The sequence below is a fragment of the Phoenix dactylifera genome, chromosome 13 (assembly GCF_009389715.1).
Source record: "Phoenix dactylifera cultivar Barhee BC4 chromosome 13, palm_55x_up_171113_PBpolish2nd_filt_p, whole genome shotgun sequence".
Classification (NCBI taxonomy): domain Eukaryota; kingdom Viridiplantae; phylum Streptophyta; class Magnoliopsida; order Arecales; family Arecaceae; genus Phoenix; species Phoenix dactylifera.
In genome coordinates this window covers 6732038-6758367 of record NC_052404.1, presented here as the reverse complement: position 1 = coordinate 6758367, position 26330 = coordinate 6732038, and the positions used below count along the sequence as shown (strand labels likewise).

Below are 26330 nucleotides of genomic sequence, written 5' to 3'. Positions count from 1 at the left end.
ATCGGATTTTCGAAGGACCGGTGATTATCATCCGCTACTGAAATATAGCCGAACTATAGTTTGGGGTAGGATGGTGCTCCAGATGAAGTACATATTTAGAGAGGTTAATGGAGCTACAGTTTGAATTTTTTTTTTTTTTATTGTTAACCACTTGAAGAACCATATCTGCATTTTGGTTGTATCCGTATAGCTTATATATGATATATCTATTTTTAGAAAAAAAAAAACAAACCCGGTGGGTGCCAAAACCAGGCTTTGGCCCTCAAAACCCAAGGCGCCGCGCCTGAGGGCACTCCCCCTCCCCCTCTCTTTAAGTATCCCTGCATCATTTATTCCAACCCCGTGACCCCCCCCCCCCCCTTCCTCTCCCTCCTTCCTCTGTTCTCAGTTCAAGACTGTGACCTTCAGCCATGGCTAGCCTCAAGCTCGGGCGCATCCCCAGCATGCGTGAGAGGGTCGAGGACACCCTCTCCGCCCATCGCAACGACCTCGTCTTCCTCCTCTCCAGGTCGCACTCGTCCCTTCTCTCGATCGTTCACTTCGTCGATCGAATTCTACCCCTAACCCTACCCCTGACCCTGACCCTAGCCGTTGGAAACACCATCACCGATGCTTGCTGACTATAACGCTTCGATTGTCACAGGTATATGGGCAAGGGGAAGGGAATCCTTCAGCCCCACCACCTCCTCGACGCCCTCGCCACCATCGATGACCACGGCCGCCACCACCTCTCCGAGGGCCCCTTCTTCGAGGTCCTCAAGTCGGCCCAGGTTTCAACCCGCCTCTCATTTCATCTACACATCCAGAAAAAGGTATCTTTATGGTATTTTCGGTGTTTGATTGTTTGGTTGGGGATCAGGAAGCCATAGTTCTGCCCCCGTTTGTGGCCATCGCCGTGCGGCCGAGGCCTGGCGTGTGGGAGTACGTGAGGGTTAATGTGTACGAGCTCAGCGTCGAGCAGCTCACCATCTCTGAGTACCTTCGATTCAAGGAAGAGCTCGTCGACGAGCAGTAATAATCCATAGAACCCTTGAACAACTTTATTTGTATTTCTATACTCTCCCATCTCATCTGCACTTGTCGTGCAGGAGCTATAATGATCCCTTTGTGCTGGAGCTCGACCTCGAGCCTTTTAATGCCTCATTCCCGCGGCCGAACCGGTCGTCTTCCATCGGGAATGGGGTTCAGTTTCTCAACCGGCACCTCTCGTCCATTATGTTTCGGAACAAGGAGTCCTTGGAACCCCTGCTTGATTTCCTCCGGGCCCACAGGTTCAAGGGTCATGTAAGTGTAGTTTGAGCGAAACTGAACATTTTTCTTCGTAGTACATGCGATTGGATTGAGTCGAATATACGTGGTTCCGCAGGTGATGATGCTGAATGATAGGATACGGAGCGTGTCCAGGCTTCAGTCTGTGCTGGCAAAGGCCGAGGAGCATCTGTCTAAGCTCCCACCTGCAACGCCGTTCTCTGAATTTGCTCATGTGTAAGAAAATGGCTTCCTTCACACGCACAATGTTGATCCAGAAGAGATATCAACATTTATAGTCAATTATTAGCTTGATTTAATAAATCTGTTTGTAGGTGCAAATCTTACCTTGTTGCATAGAGTTAGGGTAGACTTAACCTTGAAATGTGTGTGCAGCAGACCCTGGTTTAGCACCATGCAAAATCATTTGACAGTTTTCATTTTGCAGTCAGAGGTCAGTGAATTACAGTAGCCATGGGTGCGTATCCATCCACTATAGAACCAGTATATCGGTGATTTATCTCCTCCATCGAGGAGAGAACCTTACTTTTATTCCGTAAAGAATCCTACCTATCATGTCCGGTGTTGCAAAACTGGACCTGCGTAATTGCCAATATTTTAGCTGAATTTCATATTTCTTCTTAATCTGGGTATATTAATTGCCTTGAGTCGATCCTAAATCATGATTTTATTATTGACAATCTGTATCTAAGGTTTTCCTGTCTGGAACAGCTCATGCAGCACGGGTGTTGCAGAAAGGGACCTTCGAAGTCGAAACTTTTAGAAGATAAAGTCAGTTCAACCTTTTGACAGCCTTGTTAATAATTAATTTGCAGGTTTCAAGAGATGGGCTTGGAGAAAGGTTGGGGTGATACGGCTGAACGAGTGCTGGAGATGATTCATCTTCTGCTGGATATTCTTCAAGCTCCTGATCCCTCCACTTTGGAGACATTTCTCGGGAGGATTCCCATGGTGTTCAATGTTGTAATTGTTTCCCCTCATGGGTATTTTGGCCAAGCTAATGTATTAGGTTTGCCAGACACTGGAGGGCAGGTACTGCTTTATTTAATAAAATCCAGTTCTGCTTTTCCTTTCTAATTTATACATTGATCATGGTGATGCTTTTCTTTTTGGCTGTCTCTGGAATTTTTTGGGTTTGATTGAAAATTTTTTTCTTAGCTTATACACATGTTTCACAGATCGTCTATATATTGGATCAAGTTCGTGCGCTAGAGAATGAGATGATTCTGAGAATAAAAAAGCAGGGGCTGAGTGTTGATCCCAAAATTCTTATTGTAAGTGTAATTCAACATTCTTTTTCATGTTTCTTGTTCATAATGTAGAATTTCCATTGACCTAGCCATTAAATTTACTTGCTTTTTTTTATATTTATATGAAATTGCATGTCAACCTCCTTCACTAACTCTACTCTATTCTTCGTGCCTTCGCCTGATTACACTCGTCTCACAAGCTTGCATTTCTAACCTTTTCTTTGTCTATGTTTATATAATAAAAATTGGGCTCATATGCTGGATTCTGGCAACTGAAGGTGACTAGGTTGATACCTGATGCAAAAGGGACAACATGCAATCAACGACTTGAGAGAATCACGGGAACACAACATACTTACATTCTGCGGGTGCCTTTTAGAACTGAAAAGGGAATTCTTCGGAAATGGATCTCACGATTTGATGTATGGCCTTACTTGGAAACCTTTTCAGAGGTATCTTTCACATGCTAAGTTTTAATTCCATCAAATTCCATTCCATGATTTAGTTTGGTGCAGAACACCTTATTTGATAGTTTATGGTTTGTTTGTTTGCAATGTTAAAATATCTGTGATTTCATTTGCACAAGCAGGTTACCTGAGTGGCCTTTTAGGAAATTTCTTAAAGTGGGGTTGCTGGCACCCAACTCACACTATGTTTGCAAAAGTATTTATTTATAATTATATAAATTCATGTGCGTGGTTCAAAAATTTCTAATAATACTTGATGAGTGAAAAAATATTTGAAGAACTGGCCTCAGAAAATTCTGTAATTGGGAAAATGAGAATACAGGTTCCTTATGTATTTCTTTTTTTTAAAAAAAAATATTTCAGTTTTTTCTTTTTTAAAAATTCTGTAATCTATTTATATATTATTCACAATCTGCCCGAGATAAGTCATAAGTGGATTAACCAAGTGGAAGCCTGCCTCTTCATATTACACACACACACACACACACACACACACACACACACACACACTAACTAGAGATACGTGAACTCTGTGCAAGAAATTTAAAATGCATATTGTCTCGAGTAATGCATGTCTGTGATATTAATTAGAAGGCAATGATAAAATGATAAGCAGAAAGAGGCGACATCTGAGGGTTCCAGAGGATACCATCTTTCCCAATCTTCTTCTCATCCTTTATGGGATATGACCATTTATTTAGAAAGTTAACTTAGAGTCCTGTAGCTGTTCAATCACAGATTTTTCATAACTCATTATGTATCTTGGAGGTTAAAGCTTAAGCAAGCACTTAGATAAAGATGTGATTCATAGAAGAAATATATGTTGCGTTTGTGTTGATAAGATCTGGGAGTAGTTTGATTGCTTCATGGGCTTTGATCAATTTCTTATTTTTATGGTTAAAGTTGCTCGGCCTATATATTTTGCAATTGACCAGCCCATGATTAAGTTGGGATTTATGAATTAATAATCTTGGTGTACTCCAAGTTTTCTCTTTGTAGGGAAATTCCAGGATGTCCTTTTTCCTGTTTGTTACCTCATACTTCTTTCGTACCTTTGGCTGATACCCTGCCTTATGTTGGAGTTGAATTGCCTTAAATGATATTTAAGCAAAATGATCCATCTCATCTCTCATCTGGAGAATGCTAAATGATCTATTGAAAGAAAACTTCGAGAAGACTATTCACTAACAGGATGTCCTGTCAGAGTGCATCAACAAAATGGACTCTTGATGGAGATGTTACATATAATATTTAGTCGATGCTTTAATGCAAGAACTCCCTTGAGCCAACGTACTTTACCTCATCCTTTGTTTGACTATTCAGGCAACCCATGTTGAAGAGGTAATGCCTTTTAAATTTTTTGTCAATCCACTTTCAATAGCGATCTTACAAGACACATTAATGGCGCTCACTGTAATTTTAACATCCATTGGAGTTCAAATGCCCAAGCAGCTCAGTCATGAAAATGAATGTTGATAGATCTGTAGATCTTGTGAGTTACATGACTGTCAACGTGCTGCTGCAGCTCTTTATCAAAATCAGCGGTGGCTTGTCAAGGAAAATAAAAAAAAATACAAGAAAGAAAAGTGAAGAATGGAATACAAAGTGCATGATAGTGTAGGATATCTGGCTATCTGAGTGATTTTTTGAACGATTTTTTAGCCTGTGATAAAATAAAACAATCATTAGCAAGTAGGTTGAATACAGGCTTGCATGAGCTGCCTTAAAATGATTTATGCGGACAAGGATCTTGTGATTAAACTGCCATTCCTACACAATATCTACTAGTATTATGGTTCCCAATTTAATTAAAGTATTTCCTCTTTATTGGATATGCAATTGCATATGTATCTGGGATGCTGCATCCTTGTTATATAGTTATATACTTTCTCCATGGTATATTTGGATCATGTTCAACTGTTAATAAATTTCTTTGTTATCATTTTGCCTCTGCTCATTTATTCGGGCACTTGTTAATATCTTATTTTACCAATAGGATGCAGCTAGTGAAATTGCGGCAGAGTTACATGGTACTCCAGATCTAATTATTGGGAACTACAGTGATGGAAATCTTGTTGCATCTTTGTTATCTCACAAATTAGGAATTACCCAGGTATGCTCGGGACTGACATCATTGCTACATGTTTCCCATGGGTTGTATTGTTATACATTATGATTGATAAACTATGTGCAGTGCAACATTGCTCATGCGCTAGAGAAAACAAAATATCCAGATTCAGATATATATTGGAAAAAGTATGAGGACAAGTACCATTTTTCATGCCAGTTCACCGCTGATCTAATTGCTATGAACAATGCAGATTTTATAATCACGAGCACCTATCAGGAGATTGCTGGAAGGTATTTGTCCTGTCTTGTTGGGTGTTCAACTCATTCTTGAGTTAATGTGCATTTTTTAAGAAGGTTTGAACCTATCAAACATTGATGTAATTGTGAAGCAATTATCCATGTTCTTTGGTCTTTGATTTCTTGCAGTAATAAAGTGATTGCCTTGTATATGCTCTGGTTACGTTTCAGCCTTCAGGGCTTATCTAATTCTACTGAGTAATTAGATCCAATTGTGGCATATTCTTAGCCAGGACTCTTCTCTTCTTATATTAAAAGTTTGTCTTGTGGTATTTCTTCAATGGGAGGTGCATATGATATCGTACACTATACTATCTCTCTCTCTCTCTCTCTCCCCCCCCTCCCACCTCTCTCTTGGGTATCTTGGTTGCTATTGCTGTATCTAGTGAACTTAACCATTTCTAGATCTCATCTAGTCCAGAAGTGTCATGGACGGGGAAATTTCCCTCACTGATTCATGGTTTTCTGTTGGTTCCTTTAACTACAGATTGAGCGATCCCACAATTAAGTGAGCCATTTCATCCAATTCAGTAGCTATCAGAGTCACTTGCTCAGCAATAAAATGTTATCATGGATTCCTTCTCATCGTTTATGTCTTTTTTAGTTAGCCTTTGACAAACATATCTTTATTGAGTTGCTGCTAAAAAACTCCAATAGAGAACCCTATCAATTAAGCAAGAAATTCTCAAAGGTAAACGGGCAAAAAATAAGGGAGCAAAAAAAAGAGAATGTATACTTTATTATTAAATGAAAGTGGTGTATTCTATATTACATAGTTTCTCTCTTCATGAATATCTGTGAAAAAAATATGTTAAGAAATTAGACATATAATCAATGTGTGCCTCCATTTATTTCTGCACCTCTGTCTCTCATATATAAGGTTTCTCCTAGACAGCTAAACCTGATGGATTCTATTTAAAAAAAATACACATATTTTCTCATCTCCATGTTCTATGGATGAGGTCTAATATTTATTCCAAACATCATCATCAAGAATGCTTGCCATCAAAAAATGAAGAAAAGTTGAGAGGAAAAAAGGAAAAGACATGAGGGTCTTGTTTATGTTTCATGATTTTTTGCCCCTGGAGGGATGCAAGAAGTATCATACATGTTTTTGACCTAATATTGGTAGATACCATATGCTACCATTGCACATCATTTAGTATCTTACCGTACATCTGGTGCTTGTTGAGAATTTGAAAATTTTTTCTCTGTCATCATCAATATTGCTGAAAATTAGTTACCTGTTGTAAGATTTGCCTTCTGTTGAAGTGCTATATGGCTGTTAGTATTTGATTTGAATTCTTTATATGGTATAGTATGGGTGTTTCAGCGATTTAATCATGTATACTAGAAGTTTTATATAATATATTGTCATTACTCAATCATCTCTTGAAATTCCAAGGTGCTAAACTACACACCCTTTAAGTGAATAGCCTGTACTCTGTACTGCACCAATACTATGGTTGTGTGGCTGTGTTTTTACATTGTAGGACCTTCACTACTATGGATCTAGGGGGTGCAGGATCGATATAGGTGCCTTTCACCTATGAATGAGTGTAGCTCTAGATCCCTCATATGAAAAGATGGAATCTCTTGTTTAAAAATGGGATTATGATCTATGTTAGGAAACAGTAATAATTAAAAAGGAAAACTATAAACTCAAGTTTCCATGCTAAAACTCTGCTGTAATTGCTTGATGCTAAATGATTGTTTCAGTGCTTCTCGGGTGCTAGCTGAGAACTATAATATTTTCTATTTCAGCAAGAATACAGTGGGACAGTATGAGAGCCATACTGCTTTCACTCTTCCTGGTTTGTATCGCGTTGTCCATGGGATTGACGTTTTTGATCCCAAGTTCAATATAGTCTCCCCTGGAGCAGATATGTGTATTTACTTTCCATACTCAGAAAAGGAAAGGAGGCTTACTTCTCTTCATGGTTCAATTGAAAAGCTGCTGTATGATCCAGAGCAAAATGACGAGCACATGTAAGTATTTAATTATAACTCGGTTCATGTGCTACCTGGCTAATGTTGATTATGGAAAGCTTATTGCTTATTCAGTTTAACTTGTGCATGCATTTCATTAATATCAATTTATTTCATGAGTTGTTCATTCCCAGAGTTTTGTGCTTCATCTTCATCCTGGAATTCTTGGACTTATGCCTTACTTTCTAAGAAATGATTATGCATTTCAGTATCAGGTTCGGAGTTCCTATGTATAAAAATGAGCATAATACAAAAGTTGCAAAACAGTTTTTTTTTTGTCTACTCAAGATTATCTTCTGAATAATTTATATTTGCAATAACCAAAAACAGTTAAAGCCATGATACTGTATGAGATACTTGCGAGATTTTTATTGGGTATCTAATAGAGTAATTAGGTTTGCTTTGAAATGACCACTTCTGTTAATATCAAATGTATAATCTGTTTGGCTATTCTTCGTTGCTCTTTTTGTGCATCGCTCTTCTGTAGCAAAATGACCGCCTGAAGTGTCATGACATTGAATCAATTGGTTGCGCACAATTAAAAAGTCTTAGCATTCCTTTTTCTATTTAAAAAAGGATCCTTCCTTTCAAATCTACAAATATAGGTAAGGCAACCAATTACTACTGATAGATCTTAGTTAGTGATGATGTCCTCAAAAAAAAAATGATGAAAAAGTTTAGTGAGCACACCATCATTCTAGATCATTATTCTTGAACTCTAACTACAATGGGTAGGTTGTGATTGTAATACCTTTGAAGATCTCGTACGGCGGCATGTAAATCTATGAGGAAATGAATGCACATTAAGATAGTTGTCTGTTTTAATTATCTCTAATCGGTAAGCCTTATCCCAACTATGGCTGCATGTAAGTCTATAAGGAAATGAATGAATGTACATTAGGTTAATTCTTTGAGTTTTTAGAATCCTATAATTTTCTTTAACTGGTAAGTTTTAATCCAACTATTTGTCTGGCTCTGTAGTTTCTGATCTATCTTTAAAATCAAATGAAGATTCCTATTCCTAAAATTCTTTGAACCTTTTTGTCAACTTGTCCACCTTTCTCATATAGGGTACAAGCAAGCACATGGTATGTTAATTAACACATGTGAAGATTTAAGAAATCTGCATTAGGTATTCATGTTCTTGGAGTATACAATGCATCATGTTTTGTCCCTGATATTTGTAGTGGAGATGAACCTCCTTTCTTTTTGCACGCCTTTATGCACGTGAACTTAGGCTACTGACTATGAGAGGTATGCCGGAGAATTTGATAACAAAATGTGACTGCTTCATGCTTTTATGCTTTGTGCTTGTTCTGGGGGTTTTCTGTCAGCTTATCACAGTGATATTGATAATTGTAGGGACGATCGAGAATTTTTATTTTTGAATATGAAGCTGCAATGATTACTGAACTAAGTATCTTCAGGATATTTAAGATTTAGGGACTAGTGAACTTCCATGGAAGCCTGAGATTGCAACTCTTATCTAACACAAACTAATAGTTGATTGGTTGAATTTGGCTTGTCAAATGGATCTTCCTATTCATATCCAATAAAAATGTGAACTGGAGTTGTAGAGATTTACTTGACCATTATGTGGTTTTGGATATTTGCTAATATTGGCTATTGAGGATCCTGCACATTGCTTACTGAATGAAGGATACTGTCCCTTCTTCTCTACCATTCCGTAATAACTTTAAGCTTTATCCTACTCATGATCGGCTTGATCCTTTTGCATAATTTACTTTAAATAAAGGATGCATCCTTGTCCTCCTGATCCTGAAACAAAAATCAGATCCGACTGCTAGTCTGTTTTGCTGTATTCGTATCAAGCTTCATCCATGTGTTTTATTACATCTTTATTTGCATTAACATTTCTCTAGTCATCAATCATCATATGAAGTCTTTATCATTTGCGCCTTGAGATCCAAATTTCCATGCTACCAGTGCCAAATTTTTCTGTCGAGTCTCACTGAATGTGGCAGTCACCTATCACTCAAGTAAATGCCCAGTTCATCCACCCCGGATTTTACTATATGTTAACTGTATATGCATCATCAATCAACTTGATCTGGGCTAACCAAAAACCTTAATTTCTTTATCTGAAATTTATATTGTCAGACCTCTGATCAGGCATTTGAAAGTTGAGTGTGCACATAATGCATGATGTTTACATGCTATGTTCCCTGGCCTGTCTCATGAATGAAAAAAACTAACGACCCTGTATGTGTAAGTACTGTGTTGATTAGATCTTGAAGAACCATAATGAATGAACTAAAGAATGATGAATTACACCTATTTCTATGGTTATCATTGGTTACTGCCTCATACAAGCATGCAAGTGATATATATGAAATAAAATTGCAAGCTTTGATGAGAAAAATACACCAGCATGAATAGTAATGGAGAATATTTCCACTTGAGATTGTTTGCCAATGAGCAGCCCTTTTCTTAGGATGTGAAATTGTCTACAAAATCTTGTTCTCGCTCTGCACAGATCATCTTTTCTTGCTATTTAACTTAAGTTTAGGTCAATTAATGCTGCAGTGTTTACTATTTATTTATTTGGTTGCTTTTGAATACTAGAATTGGCATGCGCCAGTGTTGATGAAGTGAACCACAAGGTTGTGACATGCACATGCTGATATTGGATTAAGATAAAATAGCTTCCGAGAAAGTGCATCACCCTCTATTATAGATCTCTAGTTGGATTAAGATGTTAGAGAGAGAGAGTTAAACATAGATCTGATTGAGAAGCAGAATCTGGATCTGTTGTTTGGGTTCAAGTCTCTAATGTAGATCCAATTTTCCATTCCACCAGGGTTGGTCTGGCTTAAGAGGGTCGAACTTAGACCTGTTCTTAATTTAACGCACTCCTATAAGGCTTGCCAACTCATGACCATTGAGGAGTCGCACCTCACTCTTTATCTTTCCAAATTTCTGTCCTGTCTCCTGCTCCTTTACCTGAGTTTAATCGGTGCTGTTCCTGTTTCTTGTCCATAATTGCCCTTCCACTTATATAACCCATTTGTTCTCAATACTAAAGTATCATTTGCAGTTCCACATGCCAATTATTAGTTAATATAAGAGGTCTATTGCAAAAAATTTGGATCAAGCTCAAAATCAATCCAACTTGAATCAGTTGGCTAAATTTTTTTTTTCTTCTCTGCATTTATTCCTATTTAGCGACCAGTTTCATCTTGCTCTTGCAGAATCTAGACCCAACCCAATCCATTTGCATGCCCTGCTTCAGCATTTGGGGTTTTGTTGGAATAAATCAAGTTAATGTTGAGCAATTTTGTTTTTATTTGAGGGTCAAAACTGTGTGTGTCGTATCGAAGTCGTATGGTAAATTTATATTGAACAATTTTAATGTCTTGCAAGGTATGTTGAAATTTTCTAAATAGCTGAATAACTCAACCATTATGTTTTGTTTTGCCTCGTACAGCCATGACAGATTTAGCTGCAAATTTATTCTAAGAAAATATAATGCATATGACCACAGTAATAATAACTCAACTTTAAAGAGCTTGTGGACCATTCTTACATCTGGAAATTTCCATCGGCTTCTGACAACTATGTATGTGATTGTTTCATACCAAATGTTACTATGGTAGTGACTTTGAACCATGTAGTGTCGGTTGTCTTAACTATTCTTATTGCTGTCATTGTTTATAAATGATACTGTGTCAGTAATCCGCCAGATGTAGCTGATGTCTGCAAAAGCTTTTCTTTGTAAACAATATTTTTGGGAAATGTACGAATCTTTTGTCTGCTTGTATAGTAGTAATTCCAGTGCTTATAGCTGATAAGTTTTCTTCTATTTGTCTCCTGATACAGTGGTTGGTTGGATGACCGGTCTAAGCCCATCATCTTCTCCATGGCAAGGCTTGACCGGGTGAAAAACATAACAGACTGGTCGAATGCTTTGCTAAGGACACTAGACTAAGAGAATTGGTAAACCTTGTTGTAGTTGCTGGTTACAATGATGTGAAGAAATCGAGTGACAGAGAAGAAATTCAAGAGATTGAGAAGATGCACCAACTTATAGAGGCCTATAACTTGTTCGGCCAGCTCCGCTGGATTTCTGCCCAAACAAACAGGGCACGCAATGGTGAGCTATATCGCTACATAGCCGACACTGGAGGTGCTTTTGTGCAGGTATAGTCTAAACATTGTTCAAGTCTTTTCTGATACTCGTATATGTTTTGTCATAACATGTTACTCCATTCCACTGCAGCCTGCTTTTTATGAAGCCTTCGGCTCACTGTTGTGGAGGCCATGACTTGTGGTCTTCCAACATTTGCCACTTGTCATGGAGGGCCTGCAGAAATTATCGAGCATGGGGTATCAGGTTTCCATATAGACCCATATCATCCTGATCAAGCTGGTGCAATCATGGCTGACTTCTTCGAACAGTGCAAAAAAGACACTGGCTATTGGAAGCAGATATCTGATGGAGGGCTCCGTCGAATCCACGAAAGGTATTTCATCTGCATGTGATACCTTTCATGAACTAGTCTATCATGTAATAAAGCAACAATTTCATTTTAAAACTGTAGGTATACGTGGAAAATCTATTCCGAAAGGCTAATGACACTGGCTGGGGTTTATGGCTTCTGGAAGTATGTTTCGAAGCTTGAAAGGCGTGAGACGCGTCGTTATCTTGAGATGTTCTACATATTGAAGTACAGGGCTTGGTAAGTCCAATTTACCTGCAGTGTTTTCCTGAAATGCTTAGTTCGATAAAAAGAATGCACAGCATAAGCAAGTCAATTTTCAAAAATCTTTCCTCAGTAATGTACTCTGAAATATTCTCTTTCGTCTGGAGTCACTTCTCTCTTCTTTTTTACTATGCAAGTTCTGATCTCCCTTAATGTCTCTTATTATTAGGTGAAATCTGTTCCCCTAGCGGTGGATGATGAACATTGAAGTCATACCCTGGATGTTACAAATAGAACTTTATGGTATTGTGGATGCAAGTTTGGTTGTACATAGATGGTTCTGAAGGCGGCCAATCACCCATGGATTTTAATAGTCGTTACTTCGATGTATGACAATCCCGGCATATTATCACCTCACAAAAAAAAGAGACAATCCTGGCATATAAGCCAGCAGTTTGCTCAACCTTTTGCTCCTTTTAACAATGCTTCCAATAATATCTGATAAGTGTGTCCTCGGGCACATGCCTTCAATTCCAACCTTCCAATAAGATTGATGCATGCTATAATATCGTGAATATGAGGAAGCAATTTTTTTTTTTGGTAAATCGGCAGCTCAACACAACGAGTGTGAGTACAGCCCAAAGAGCCAGCAAGATATAATGCAAGGGAGATAAAACAAACAAACACGTGGGTCTCTCATATAAGTTTTTGGAGTGATGCGCCGTATATGATGCCACCGAATTCGTTGCATTGTTGGGCTTTCTAGGTTACTTGGAAGGGTGTAGCATTCGTTAAGTAGTCGACGAATGTCGTGAAGTAGCTGCATCTCTCTGACAGCACTCTTAGGATCCTAAATCTTCTCAGCCACCATTGCGGAATCCCAATGTGTTTAACAAGGGCCAATCCATTGCACCCCAAGACTTTCTACAAATCTTAAGGGTATATTTGTCCGGCCAAACACCAAAGGCCAAAACCACACTTAAATTAGGCTTCTAGCTTGTTTGAATTGATTATTTTCCAACTCTAACTGGGGGAAAAACAACAATAACTGTGGTGCCGGACCTTGTTGCATTCCTGCAAGTCACGAGGGAACTGGTGCTTTACAACGTGAACACACCAACCCTCTCGTGTCATATAGCATTTCAGTCCTTTGGTTATATTCGTATATGGTTGGGATGCGTCGCAAAATATTTATCCTTCGTACTTTTCGCGCGGAATAAAACACATTTAACCGGTCATTGGGGACTGGATATCCCGTCGATGCCCCCAAATCAGCCTTTACAGATAGACCTGTTCATGGGTCGGCCGGGCTGGACTCGGGCCGCGCTTTGCGCATAGGTTAATACGATTGTTATAAGACTGGACTTGGCCTGGCCCAATCTTAGCTCAGCTCTTACTAGGTGTTCAGGCCGGCTGGCCAGGTCTCGGGTTCATGATCATTTAAATTTTTCTTCAAAATATTAAAGAATGCTTTAAAATATTTTTAAAAATACTAATATAAATAATTAAATATTTTTAATAATTTACAATATATCTATTATTCTATTAAGTTCACATATCAACAACAATTATCAATTAAGATTGCAAATGCAGAAAACATAAATAAATAACATAAGAAAAATAAAAATCAGGCCAGGATGTAATCGCAAAGCTCGAGCTCGGTCCGATTATTCAACAAGCCTACTTTCCGGCTTGGCCTGGCCTGACGGGCCTAAGCCTTTGGCTTGAGTGAGCCATCTAGTTCATCTGTTCATGAGCAGGTCTACCTCCAAGTGGCCTTATATGCATTCCTATCCCTACTTCTGTTTTCAACTAACAGATCATCCATGCAATAAATGATGTAACTTTCTTTTTCCTTTTTTAAAAAAAATTGTTCCTGAAATGCAACATAGAAAAATCTAATAAAATATAATAATAGATAACTTCAACAACCAAATTTCTATTACACATTAAATAATTACCTTTATAATGGCCGAGCAAAAACTACTGCAATAATACTGGCGTACATAGCATATACGAAGTTCTGCACAAGTTGAGTATTCATGGAAAAAACTTATTAATATTGGACATTACTAATAATGGCCCTGCGTGATGCAAAGGATACGATTTTTTATCCTTTTTCCAATTATTTTTGAAATGCTCTACAATAATATTGCAAATTATAATAAATAAAAGTTTTAATAGCCAACTTTCTATTGCATGTTAACTAGTTAACTTTTATGATAGCTGAGTAAAAATCCTATCAAATATTTAAACTAATATAGTGATATAAATTTTCATAAATATAATACTTATATATATTAACTAGATAACATTCTAAAGTATAAATTATATTTATATCAATTAAATAAAAATTATTCAAAGTTAATATCGATAATAGTAAGATACTTCATTATCTATCGCTTATACTTATTTATCATTAGAGAAATAAATAATATAATACTCACTTATAACATATATCTATTAACGGGCGATCACCAAAGGCCTACTTTTTCTTTTATATTAGTTAGAAGAGCCCTACTTATTATCTAAAATAAAGAACTGTATTAGTGGCATTATTGATACGGGCATCCAAATAGCGTGTGAAGAGCTTAGCTTAGTAAATTTTCACTTCACATTATTAAACATTAGTAAAACTCATTTATATTTTTTTTCTTTCATTCTTAGTACATTTCTTCGTATAGGCATGGCTATGATAATTTATTTACTAATCTATAGATCTCTAAATCCATAGAATATTTTAGCAACTCACTAAAAATTGTTATCACTATGTGGATATCGGTTGTTTCAATTCAAATGCTTTTTTTTGAGCAGGGTGCATATCCCAAAAATCGGCTATTTAAGCTAACTTATATCCAATATCAGAAGGCTTATAAACTAAAAGATATAACACAATAATTCATATACTATGAATTTGTTAAAATAATGGCCTCATACGACTTTGCTCATAGCTAGTCATATGCTAGCTCATCAGTTTATAACTTCACACATGTAGGCTTTGCAACGCGAAAAAATTAGTAATAACTTGCATAATTGCTGCAACATCCATCAATTACTGTTAGCTCGGTTAGTTGGTGCCTCTTCTCCGAGGGCCTGCCCTTAGGGGTGTAGAATTCGTATCTTGTACGTTGCCTTAAAAAAATAAAATATAAATAAAAGAAATTGCTGCAACATTGGCTGGATTCTGCGAAAGGTGAACTAAAGGCCCACAAAACCATCAAGGGGTCGCCCTCTAAGTTGACCCAGGCTATTCGGCTTTCTTCCGGAGCACCACTGAGGGCTACCAGGACACGCGCCAATGCCCACATCCTTTGCCAATAGGTTGGGGCTGGGTCTACTTAGTTTAGACTCTACATTAGCTAAGGCCCGGCACTCATAACAAGAGCCCTATAGTTCGTATGAATAATATTTCATGCACGACATATTATTGGAGAAAAATATACTGCTCATTGGGTGGCTTCTTTTGTAGCTCACCACTCGAAGGTACATTTTTGGGTGGACGAGGCAGAGTTGCTGAGTGCTCTCCGAGACATGCTGCTTTTTGATTTTCTTGGTTGTATCCGTACATATTTTGTATATTACTTTCGTTTTCAGCCAATTTTTCTTTTTTTTGAAAGGTGACATACATACATACATACATGGAGACTAAGCTCATATGTAACATCCCTATCTTCTTTGTCTTGATTAGGAGAGGTCCCTGCAGTCGGGCCTTCCCTTTGGAGCACTGAATGATGGAAAGGGAGAAAACAACTTTGTTTATTTATTTATTTATTTTTTTGTCAAAGCGGCATTTCATTTCCAATAAATCAAGATTGAGTACATTCTGCCAAGTCAAGAGAAAGTAAGCAATGCAACAAATGGGGAACGCCTGCTAAACTAGTCCAGATGACGTCCCCAGAATGACGAGCCACATATAAGGCGACTCAGTCAGCAGCTCTGTTCACCTCGCAATATACATGACCTATTTGGATAGTTAACATCTCCTGAACTAGTCTGCGAGTATTCTGAATCAAAGGGTGGTCGTCACCATATCTATTCACTCCCCGTATCCAGTCAATCACCGTGGCAGAATCTCCTTCAATGCACAATGTGTCGACCCCCAACACACATCTCGCATACCGGATGTCCTCCTAGACAGCTCGTAGCTCTGCCCCAACAACCATCAATCCTGTTATGCTCCGACCTCCAGCTACAATCAATCTATCATGCTGGTTCCTAATAACAAACCTACTCCTCCAAAAGCTATATTCATAACCATACCACTATCAAAATTCATCTTAAGATAACCAAGGGGTGGAGGTACCCAAGAGAGAGAAGCATACCTAGGCGCTGGAACAGCAGAAGAGGTACCCTAGATGTCCCTAGCCAATATAGATGAAGTCGATGGAGTCACTGAAAAGACCTCCGTTGTCTATGTCATGGCTCTATCCATCACAAACCTCGGGGCCTATCATTCCCGATATCCTAGGTGGCCTATCATCTTTTTGCCTAACTTGCCTACCGGACCAGAAGGTCTTCGCCTCCATTCCAAGGTCAGCCAAATGGAATGAGCACTCTCGGTCAAATTCTGGCAGCGAGCTCGATGCCTCGTATCTCCCACTGTTTCAATGCACATCAAAACACCTCGAGAGTCACCTCCTCTTGCGTTCTCGAGTCTCTTTTTCCACCAACCGCGCTCAGCCTCCATTCTCCTTCTTCTCTCTTTTTTTTTATCCAAAACCAATTGCATCTCTTCACTCGGTTTTGACTCCATTTGTCTCCATCACATCCCAAATCTCTAGGATTTGATGAATAAACCTAGTAAGTCCTGCCTAAGCCCATGGCCAGAGCGTGTTAAAAAACGAGCAAGTAAAACACCAGAGGGAGGATCATCATGAAATCTTCTCCTTGTACACATCTTCCATACCTCTTCCTACAATTCAATTGGATCAGAGAAAGTGAGAAACCGCGTTTTTAGTGCTTGCCACTGGTCACTGACGAAGCTTAGAGACTCTGCAAGCTGGCAGGCTCTTTGTGTGCACCTACGCGGCTATGTCGATGTCGAAAGAAGCATACAAGTCCAAAAAGTTTCAGCAGCGTACTGCCTTGGAATATATCGTTGTGGTTTTGGTTTGAGATTTGAGGTTGATTTCGAGTTCTTAAATTAGGATTGAGTCAAGATCCTAGTAAATTTGTCGGTGATCCGGCATATAACATCAATTTTCTACTTTAAATGCACTGCTAATTCTCAGGATTTAAACTATTAAATACTTGGATCGAGCTTAAAATGATTGTTATAATAGATATTCATTTGGTGGTGCAGCTAAAGGTTTGATGGATGGACAGAGATCAGTATAGACCACAGAATTAGACCCAACTTGGTGGAACTCAACAAACCCTGATTTGATCTAATAAAAAATAACTCAAAATTTCATATCTAGCATTTCCAAGTTGACGCAAAGAAAGATTGACAAAATGGTAGGTTGGATTTTGTTTGAATCTTGGAATCAAAGCAGACTCAAGTTAAATGGCGACTATTTGGAACTAGACCCAACAAAGCCCACCGGCAAACCTACACAAAATGCCTACAGAGTTCTTGAATTTGGATAAGTGGAACCTTAGGATATTAATCTACCAAATTGAAGCACAAAAATAAACAACAAACCAAGATGGCAGGCTCATTTCTGGTTATTATTTTTAATGTTTTTTATTATTTTTCACGGAAAAGAAAGGTTATTAGGAATTACCTTTTATCGAGTAGTTGAGGAAACCCCACCCATGATATGAATAAAATTAAAGACTTCTTCCAATTGGAGGTGGGATTGCTGGGCTATGGTTTAAGCTTGCTCCTCCCCTAATGCACTCATCAAAGCGCCGAAATTAAGCATGCTCCTAAAATATCATCCATCTGCTGCCTTTTACCAGATATTGTCATAGCTGATGAGTGCCCCTCCAATCCTCTCCTCTAAATCATAGCTAATTATAAATTCGTCATAATATATAAGCTGACTCTTATACCCAGGTTTGGTCTAATCCCAGATCTGGTGCCAAACTTCCAGATAGTTGAAAGTTTATGCCCCTGTGACTCTGTGAGCTCTCCATTGACTACAAAAGAAACATGGATGGTTGGCGCACACCAACTTTCCCACAGATCAAAATAATAATAATGTTAACTTGCCAAACCCCTTTTCTTACTTTTGTTCTCCAAATTAAGACACCATTGCACATCAAGCGTTACCCCAAGTAAAAGTAAGAATCCATTTTTTTATGACAACCACTCCCTCACATCCAGCCTAACGAGCACTTGAAATATTTATGCCCTTTATGGCCTACTTCCAAAGCCCTGTAAGATTCCCCCCAGTCCCTTCCCCTTTGGCCACTTGTTAATAATTGTGGCGCCAGCTTTGGGGCCACAGCATGGTCTTATTTCCACGAGCTTTTTGACCTCTCGAGTCGTAGTACATCTTGACCCGAACATTCAGTAGGACCCAAAAAAAAAAAAAAAAAAAAAAAAGGTACTTGACAGAAAGACCATGAAGCCCTCAAAAACTCCTTATATATAGGACTCCTAATCTTCACCACCTTTTTATTCCAAACAAAAGCCTTTAGCGGCTTAGCCTTTAGCCACATCTAAGTCCATGGCTTCCAATACCATTGGTTTTCTCCTCCTCTTCTCCTTCCTCTTCTTCACTCCGTCCCTCTCCGGCACCTCGCCATCGGCCCCTGTCACCCCGACTACCGCATGCAACTCCACGCCTGACCCCAACTTCTGCAAGTCCGTCCTCCCGTCGCGAGGCACCCAAAACCTTTACACTTTTGGCCGCTTCTCCCTCGCCAAGTCTCTCTGGAATGCCCAGAAGTTCTTGAATTTGATCAACCGCTATCTCGCTCGCCACTCCAGTCTATCCCTGACCGCTGTCCGAGCTCTCGAAGACTGTCAACTTTTATCTGAACTCAACATCGACTTCTTGACCTCAGCCGGGGTTACACTGAACTCCACCAATAAACTGCACGACCCCCAGGCTGACAAGTTTCAAACCCTCCTCTCGGCCCTTCTCACCAACCAGCAGACCTGCCTCGATGGCATCCAGGACGCCGCCTCGGCGTGGTCGATCAAAAATGGCCTCTCCGTCCCCCTCTCCAGTGGCACCAAGCTCTACAGTGTCTCTTTAGCTCTCTTCACCAAGGCATGGGTCCCAAAAACCAAGAAGACCAACTTGCACCATACCTTCATTCCTTCAAGGGTCTCCAAGTCCCGGCTCCTCATGGGTAGGAGCTTATTGTTCCATGAAGCCGAGATCGGCCAAGACGGGAGCTTGCCCTTGAAGATGTCGAGGCCGAACCGAGAGCTCTTCGAGAGGAGGATCGGCCGGAGGCTTCTCCAGGAGACGGACACCCCGGTCCCGGTTAACGACATCGTGGTGGTGAGCCAGGATGGGAGTGGGAACTTTACCACCATCATGGACGCCGTGGATTCGGCTCCTGATAAGTTGGATGGGAGCAGTGGATACTACTTGATATTCGTGGATGCTGGAGTCTATGAAGAGTACGTGGTGATTTCGAAGAAGAAGAAGTATTTGATGATGATCGGAGATGGGATTAACCGGACGGTGCTCACCGGCAACCATAGCGTTGTTGATGGGTGGACGACCTTCAACTCGTCAACCTTTGGTAAGTGGTTCTTATTACAATGGTTACCATGCATACGTCCAAACTAAGCCCCTATCACTTGATATCAAAGTTGTGCGTCTAACTCCACGAATAAAACTACTAACTTTTGACCTAGCTTTATATATATGATTATTAAAATAAATTAAGGTCGCTTGTCTGAGCTCTAAACCAACTATTTGATACGTCCACCTCGCAACTTCACGAGCTAACATGTGTATTAGGGCAAACCAAGGAGGAAGTAGTGGAAAATTAACAACTACGCACATTGAATAGTTTAACGCAGGAAGTGTTAGTCAAAGTATACTTTTAACACTAATCACAAGTCAGAGCACTCCAAAGGTTAAGCCAATAATGTTTTTCCAAAAAAACAACAAAAAAAAAACTTTTAGTACGTATAATTAACCTTGATGTCCACAGTAGTTAATTGTAATACAAAACCTGACGTATTTGATTAATTGTTGTGCTGCAGCTGCTGTTGGCCAAGGATTTGTGGCAATAAACATGACCTTCCGAAACACCGCCGGCCCTCGCAAACACCAAGCGGTCGCCGTCCGGAACGACGCCGACCTCTCCGCCTTCTACAGCTGCAGCTTCGAAGGCTACCAAGACACCCTCTACACGCATTCCATGAGGCAATTCTACAGAGAATGCGACATCTATGGCACAGTAGACTACATATTTGGCAATGCAGCAGTGGTATTCCAGAATTGCAACATATACTCGAGGCTACCCATGCAAGGCCAGAGCAACACCATTACTGCCCAAGGCCGGACCGACCAGAACCAGAACACCGGGACCGTCATCCAGGGCTGCAACATTGTCGCGGCACCTGATCTGGCCTCCAACAGCCGGTCCACAATCACGTACCTTGGCAGGCCATGGAAGAATTATTCCAGGACGGTGATCATGGAGTCCTTCGTGGATAGCTTAATCGATCCCCGGGGGTGGATGCCATGGAATGGGGACTTTGCTTTGAGTACTCTCTACTACGCCGAGTTTAACAATACTGGGCCTGGCTCGGACACCAGGAATCGTGTTGCATGGCCGGGATTCCATGTTATTAATGGAACCGATGCGGGCAATTTCACGGTGAACAACTTTATTCTTCGGGATAACTGGTTGCCTCAGACTGGAGTGCCTTATTCCAGTGGATTTCTTTGATGGGCACGTACGGCAAGGTGGTTAATTTCTCTGTTTTTATTCATAATATTGCAGTTGCAACTAGAGCTTAAATTTTCATCAGTAATAAACTGTATCAATAGTCGAGCGTTACCAAAAGTTTGCTCGATTTCGTCAATTCATTTGTATCACACCGGTCGAATAGAAAAGAACTTGTATTTTTGTTATATTTGAGGGTCAGACGATGGCTTTCTTCTTTACATCCTCCTTCGAGGGCACAACCACTTGAGGAGCATCTAGCTGTTTTCCCTAATTAAATTATTTTATTCATCGAACAAGCATACTATTAATTATTACGTTATAACAAGATCCAGTGATTTCCGACAAATCACCACTACTTTTTTTATTTTTTCTGAGGAAAAAATCACCACTATTTGGACCTGGATTGCGTGGTTGGATTTATCATGTGGACCCGAGACTTGCTTTGGGCTCATCCGAAATTTTGGCTAAGGTCAACAAATATAACGCCTGATTATTTGACCAGCGGACAATTGCATGGTTGGGAATAACATTTAAAGCTTAATTATTTTGTTTTAGAAAAAGGGAACTGATTGCATGGTGACTGGCACGGTACAAACGATATTATTTGACTGAGGAAAATTCTTGATCATAGTTAGCATAAAATTGTAGCCCCATGTTTGAAAAAACAAAAAGTTCACGGAATACAAGATTTTGTGATGAGAAACCACTATGTTCTTTCCTAGAGGATATCTGTTCCTTATGATGGGGCTAGAGATGCAGCTTGGACTGAGTTCACTTGGACCCAACAAAACCTGAAGTGTGGATTGAGTTGGGCCAGCATATATCCTTTGAGAGTCACTCGGTCTTCTTGCACGAAGGTCTAATTCTAGTCCTTCGCAGAGTTCTCAAAGACACTCCTAATTTTAGTTGGTCGTAGGGTGTGAGCTGTTGTTGTACCCAAAAAAAAAAAGAAAAAAAGAAAAAAAAAAGACACTCCTAATTTTTGCCCCACCTAAACCAACACTTCAGAATAATTTAGTCACATAATACCATTCCTTGTTTAAGGGAATACGTAAGACCATTCAAAACCACAGCATATCTCTTTCTTCGCTCGATACCGGAGAGCCTGTTTTTGCTTTCAGAAACCCGAGAATCAGTACGAAGTAGACCGAATAGCAAGTATGATGAAACTCAAGCTTTTGTAGTAAATTGTTTTGTATTTTAGAGATTGGGCAAAAATTGTTTTCAAAGACCCCACAAACTCTTTTGTATTTTAAATTAGAGTAAATAAAAAATCATAGGATTTATATTTATTATACTTATATCCAATAATTTATAAAACCTATATTAATTTTTACCCAGTTAAACTAATGGTGCTAGTGAAACCATTCACATCAGATGAAAAGAAAAAAATTATTCTTAAGTATAAAGAAGGATACATATAGTTTCTAATATCCTTAGGTGATTGTTATGTCACTAAAGATTATTTTAGTTATTTTTGAAGTTTTTTTTTTCTGATGTGGCATTTGGGCCTTATTTAAGGTTAACGTTTTACTAATATTTCTGTCAAGTTATAGGTTAAAATGTTAAATAAAATAAACCTCGAAGAGGTAGACTTAAATTTTTTCTACGGTTGCAAATGGGTCAGGTCGGATCAGGTTAGGAGTAACCCCGACTTGACCTAATTTTTTGTCTGGGTTCCAATGTTTGGCCCAGGTCTAACTCAATTGAAGATCAGATCGGGTTGGGTTGGATCCATGACCAAAATTTTTAATCTATGTGTTATTTTGATTAGGTTGGATTCATGTATAATTCGATCTAAATACAAAAATTTTGGAACCAAGTGGGATTTAGGTCGGATCCAAGTCATGTATAATGTCAAAAGATGGGTAACAAAACATAAAAACTAATACCTACAAGACTTCATCATTCTTTTTGAGAAACAGGCACTCCTCTTTCATGACATTTGCTTTAATAAATGATGGCTACTCAAAGCTAACCCAGAATGTGGAATAGGTCCAAATTTGAAACCCAACCTGGTCCCATGGATCTTTAAATCAGGTCTAGATTAGGTCTAAACGGGTTGGGTCCTGAGTCCACCTGGTCCATTCGCAATCTTAGATTTTTCAAATTGTTGAATGCATGTAAGGGGAGGAGGGTTTCTAATTTACTCTTTAAATTATTTCTGCAATCTTAAGAATTTTTTATAGTAAAGATTTATTTTTAAAAAAAAAATAAAAACAAGAGACGACAGAAGTTTTGTGCAAATGCTATGCTCAAAGTGAAACTCTATCTCGTATTTCACAAGTTTGGAGAAAAACAAAAGCACGGTAATAACTACAATACCAAACATGCCCTTAAAATTAACATTAACAGCTATAGTAGTAGATCAATCGAATAGTAACCATCGAGATCAAGAGATCAGAGGAGGATCCTATTGATCGAGAGGGTGATGCTGCAGAGCCTGTCAATGTCGCCGTTCCTCTTGGTCAGCCCGCGCTTGTCCCCCGGAACCTCCCTGCACTCCTCCTGGCACGCTTTGACGTCGGCCATGGCCACCGACACCCACTGCTCGACATCCCGGTAGACCTTGGACTCGAGCGCAGCGGCTGCATTGGTGAGCTGGTCCACGGCATCCACGTACTCGTCCTCACAGTAGGCGAGACACTGCTGCAACCCGGGCTCGGTGCTCTTCTTGTCGGCCTCGTCGAGGAAGTCGGCAACGAAGTCGGCGGTTTTGGTCAGGTTCTCGGCGGTAAGCTTGAGGGCAATTTCAAGGAGGCCGCGGACGTCGGAGGTGTTGCTCTTGGGGTCGGACGAGAGGACTGCAACGCAGAGATCGTGGTGGGACTTGGCGTCGTTGCAGGTCTCGCGGATGAGTTCGGGGCCTGGGACGGTGGCGGTGGCAGAAACGATGGTGAGGGAGAGGCAGAGGGGGAGGAGGAAAAGGCGGACGGTGGATGCAGCCATCTTCCGATGTCTCTCGGGGATGAAATGGATGGATTGCGTTGCGGTGAGGAAAGGTTGGGTTTTTTTTATATATAATGGTTTGGTTTTGAGCTCGTTCGCCATTTGTTACAAGTGTTCGACGTATGTCGCTTGGAGGAGGTGGTGGTTTGGAAGAGCCTAGGAATGGGGTGTTTCCGGTTTGGCATGGCCGCAGTTGAGGGGTGGAGAGTTCGAGTTGGACTTGGCCCGCAATGGATCTTCCTGTGGTTGAGGTTGCTTCCCACTATGAGTTTCCCGAGATACCTCATTAAGGCTTCAAATCTGGCAGGGGACTGGCGCCGTAAACGGGTCCATAGAACATAGACTGTTTCATTATTCACGAACAGGTGTGGTTTCAAGATTGGATTTCTTCAATTAAGTCAGAGGACCCGAACCATTGGAAAGTTGCAGGATAGAGTTACAAAAAAGAGAAAACGGTACATTCTATTGGAGACATTTCACGTTGAAGCTGCAGCTTATTTACGTGAAGAACGTAATTAGGCATTCAATAACACGAGATTTTAGATTTATAAAGCTAAAAGAAAAGAATCTTTAGCTATGACTTTTATATCTCAAGTTTGGCTTTCTTAGTTTGAGATGTAATAGCAACATATGACAGCCTATATATGCAAGGTCTTTGATCCATGATAGAGAGAGCTGTTTTTCATAGAAGTAACAGCATTGATTTGTTTGAATGGTATTACATATGACCCTTAGCAAAGGGTTGTAACTAGAAATAGGATAGCAGTTCATATTCAGGTTGGTTTAAGATATAGGTTTTCAAGAAAAACTACTTTTTTCATAGAAGTTTACACAACTCAATATGTAACCTATTCAAGAAAAGAGATTAGGTCAGGTTGGATCTATAATGATCATGACTTGTTAGCTTGAATTTTTTTTTTTTTTGGGTAGATACTTGTTAGCTTGATTTGAATTGGATAAACGGGTTATAAACGGCTTAGTTTGACTTGACCTAATTATTAATTGGAGTTAACTAGTCAAATGTATTAGAACTTTGAACCTGAGTTCAACCCTTTCGGGTAAATGGGATCAATTGGTTAGTTTTCTTTATGACTCGAATCTATTTATGTGAAACCCAAACATGCTTGAGTTGTGTTGAATTGATAAGCTGGGTCATGAATTTCTGCCCTAATTGTAATCATCACTTGTAATATTGCAAAAGATGAAACTAAATATATTTTAGATTATAAAATCATGAAATTGTAATTAGCCCAACTGTTAAAGGCAAGTAGCTTCCCCATTATTTTTTTAAATTATTTCCCCATAATTTTTTTAAATTAGGCCATTTTCTTGGAAGTGAAAAAAGAACAGATGGCATGGCATCATACAAGTAAAACCCACACGCTTCCCTTATTAGTTGCCCGCATCACAAAAAGAAATTCGTTGACTTTCCTATTTCTTTAACAAAATACGGTGTAGAGGCCCCTATTTATTATATGTTATTTAAATGTTAAAGCGTTTGACCTTTTTAAAAACAACAACAAAAAAAGGTATTGGACACCGCACAAAGGCGTAGGATGCAAGCTCGTTTTTGAATTTTGATAGCCGTCAGCTCTCGTAAGTCGTAAGCCAACGTTAAACAAAAAAAGTCTACAGAGAAATCCGAGGAACGGAAAGAAGTTGAGACAAACGTACAATTGCTCGCCGGCAGAGTGGAGAACACGACTCACACAACCGCGCTGGAATCTGAGGCTCCGGACTCGATAGAAGCCCGGCAAAGAGGGCAGGTGGAGTGGCTCTGGAACCACATGTCGACGCACTCCGTGTGGAAGCCATGGTTGCACCTCGGCAGCAGCCGGCCCTCCTCTCCCTCCTTGAACTCCATCAAACACACAGCACACTCCGTCTTCTCCTCGCTGCCGATGGAGTACACGAAGATGGGCAACGACGATAGGACTCGGGAATCCAGCCTGCCATTTCTTGGATAAAGGTTGGGAGAGTTAGGAGCAGAGGAAGAGGTGGTGGCAGCGTTGGTGTCGACTCGCTGGTTCTTCTTACAGAAGAAACGCCAGATGCCGAAGTAGAAGAGAACGATGAGAAGTACGTTGAGTGCCAAGAGAAGAACGTACAGTGCTCCGTTCTGGCCTGCCTTCTTCTCCGGGGGAGAGCCACCGAGGCTCCGGCTAGACAGTGTTCGACATGGCCTTGCCATCTTCCTTCTTCCCGGTTGTGTTTGTGCTTCGGCCGGGTTTGGAATCGGAGGTGAGGTCTGGTGGAAAGATCTGAGGGCGTCTCTTCTTTATCTTGCAGCCTTGCTTACCAGCTGGGTTAAATGACCTTAAGCTTCATTGACCCTGCAAGCTACGAATTTAGAAGTCCAAGCACCAAGTAGTTTAAATTATTTAAAACATATAACGAATAGGCTTGGCTGCGCCATTGGTCTCGTCATCGACCTCTTTTTTTTGATGGAAAACAAGTCATTGGCCCCTCGAACCAAGTTGGCCACTTAGCCGGATGCTAGCACATCCGTAAGTGCAAAGAATAATAACACATCTAAAGGGCCAACAGGCTACAAAGCCTCGCAA

At 39.8% G+C, this 26330-nt stretch overlaps 4 protein-coding genes across 4 annotated transcripts; 2 read left to right on the top strand and 2 right to left on the bottom strand.

Moving 5' to 3' along the window:
* Window positions 1-335: 335 nt before the first annotated feature.
* LOC103707262 (sucrose synthase 4) lies at window positions 336-12543 on the top strand. The gene is given in 17 exon segments (XM_008791682.4): window positions 336-508; window positions 644-770; window positions 860-1011; window positions 1089-1284; window positions 1367-1485; window positions 2085-2301; window positions 2448-2543; window positions 2798-2971; window positions 4983-5099; window positions 5181-5347; window positions 7118-7342; window positions 11183-11253; window positions 11256-11503; window positions 11583-11604; window positions 11607-11826; window positions 11905-12042; window positions 12236-12543. Coding segments are annotated over 17 exon segments (2391 nt in total). The 5' UTR covers window positions 336-410; the 3' UTR covers window positions 12240-12543.
* Window positions 12544-18623: 6080 nt separating this feature from the next.
* Window positions 18624-21002, top strand: LOC103707312 (probable pectinesterase/pectinesterase inhibitor 41). Its single transcript, XM_039133187.1, has 2 exons — window positions 18624-19656; window positions 20126-21002. Exons 1-2 carry the CDS (start codon window positions 18624-18626, stop codon window positions 20815-20817), a joined length of 1725 nt encoding a protein of 574 aa, XP_038989115.1. The 3' UTR covers window positions 20818-21002.
* A 2065-nt stretch (window positions 21003-23067) lies between these two features.
* Window positions 23068-23960, bottom strand: LOC103707261 (putative invertase inhibitor). Its single transcript, XM_008791681.4, has one exon. It carries the CDS (start codon window positions 23866-23868, stop codon window positions 23218-23220), a length of 651 nt encoding a protein of 216 aa, XP_008789903.2. The 5' UTR covers window positions 23869-23960; the 3' UTR covers window positions 23068-23217.
* A 1511-nt stretch (window positions 23961-25471) lies between these two features.
* On the bottom strand, window positions 25472-25957 carry LOC103707311 (RING-H2 finger protein ATL64-like). The gene has a single exon (XM_008791748.1). The coding sequence runs from the start codon at window positions 25955-25957 to the stop codon at window positions 25472-25474; it is 486 nt and encodes a 161-aa protein (XP_008789970.1).
* Between the last annotated feature and the right edge of the window lie 373 nt (window positions 25958-26330).

Coding starts and splice junctions, on each gene's coding strand:
- LOC103707311 (XM_008791748.1), bottom strand. CDS start 25,957: ATGGCAAGGCCATGTCGAACACTGTCTAGCCGGAGCCTCGGTGGCTCT.
- LOC103707312 (XM_039133187.1), top strand. CDS start 18,624: ATGGCTTCCAATACCATTGGTTTTCTCCTCCTCTTCTCCTTCCTCTTC. Junction 19,657..20,125: donor CTTCAACTCGTCAACCTTTG/GTAAGTGGTTCT, acceptor GTTGTGCTGCAG/CTGCTGTTGGCCAAGGATTT.
- LOC103707261 (XM_008791681.4), bottom strand. CDS start 23,868: ATGGCGAACGAGCTCAAAACCAAACCATTATATATAAAAAAAACCCAA.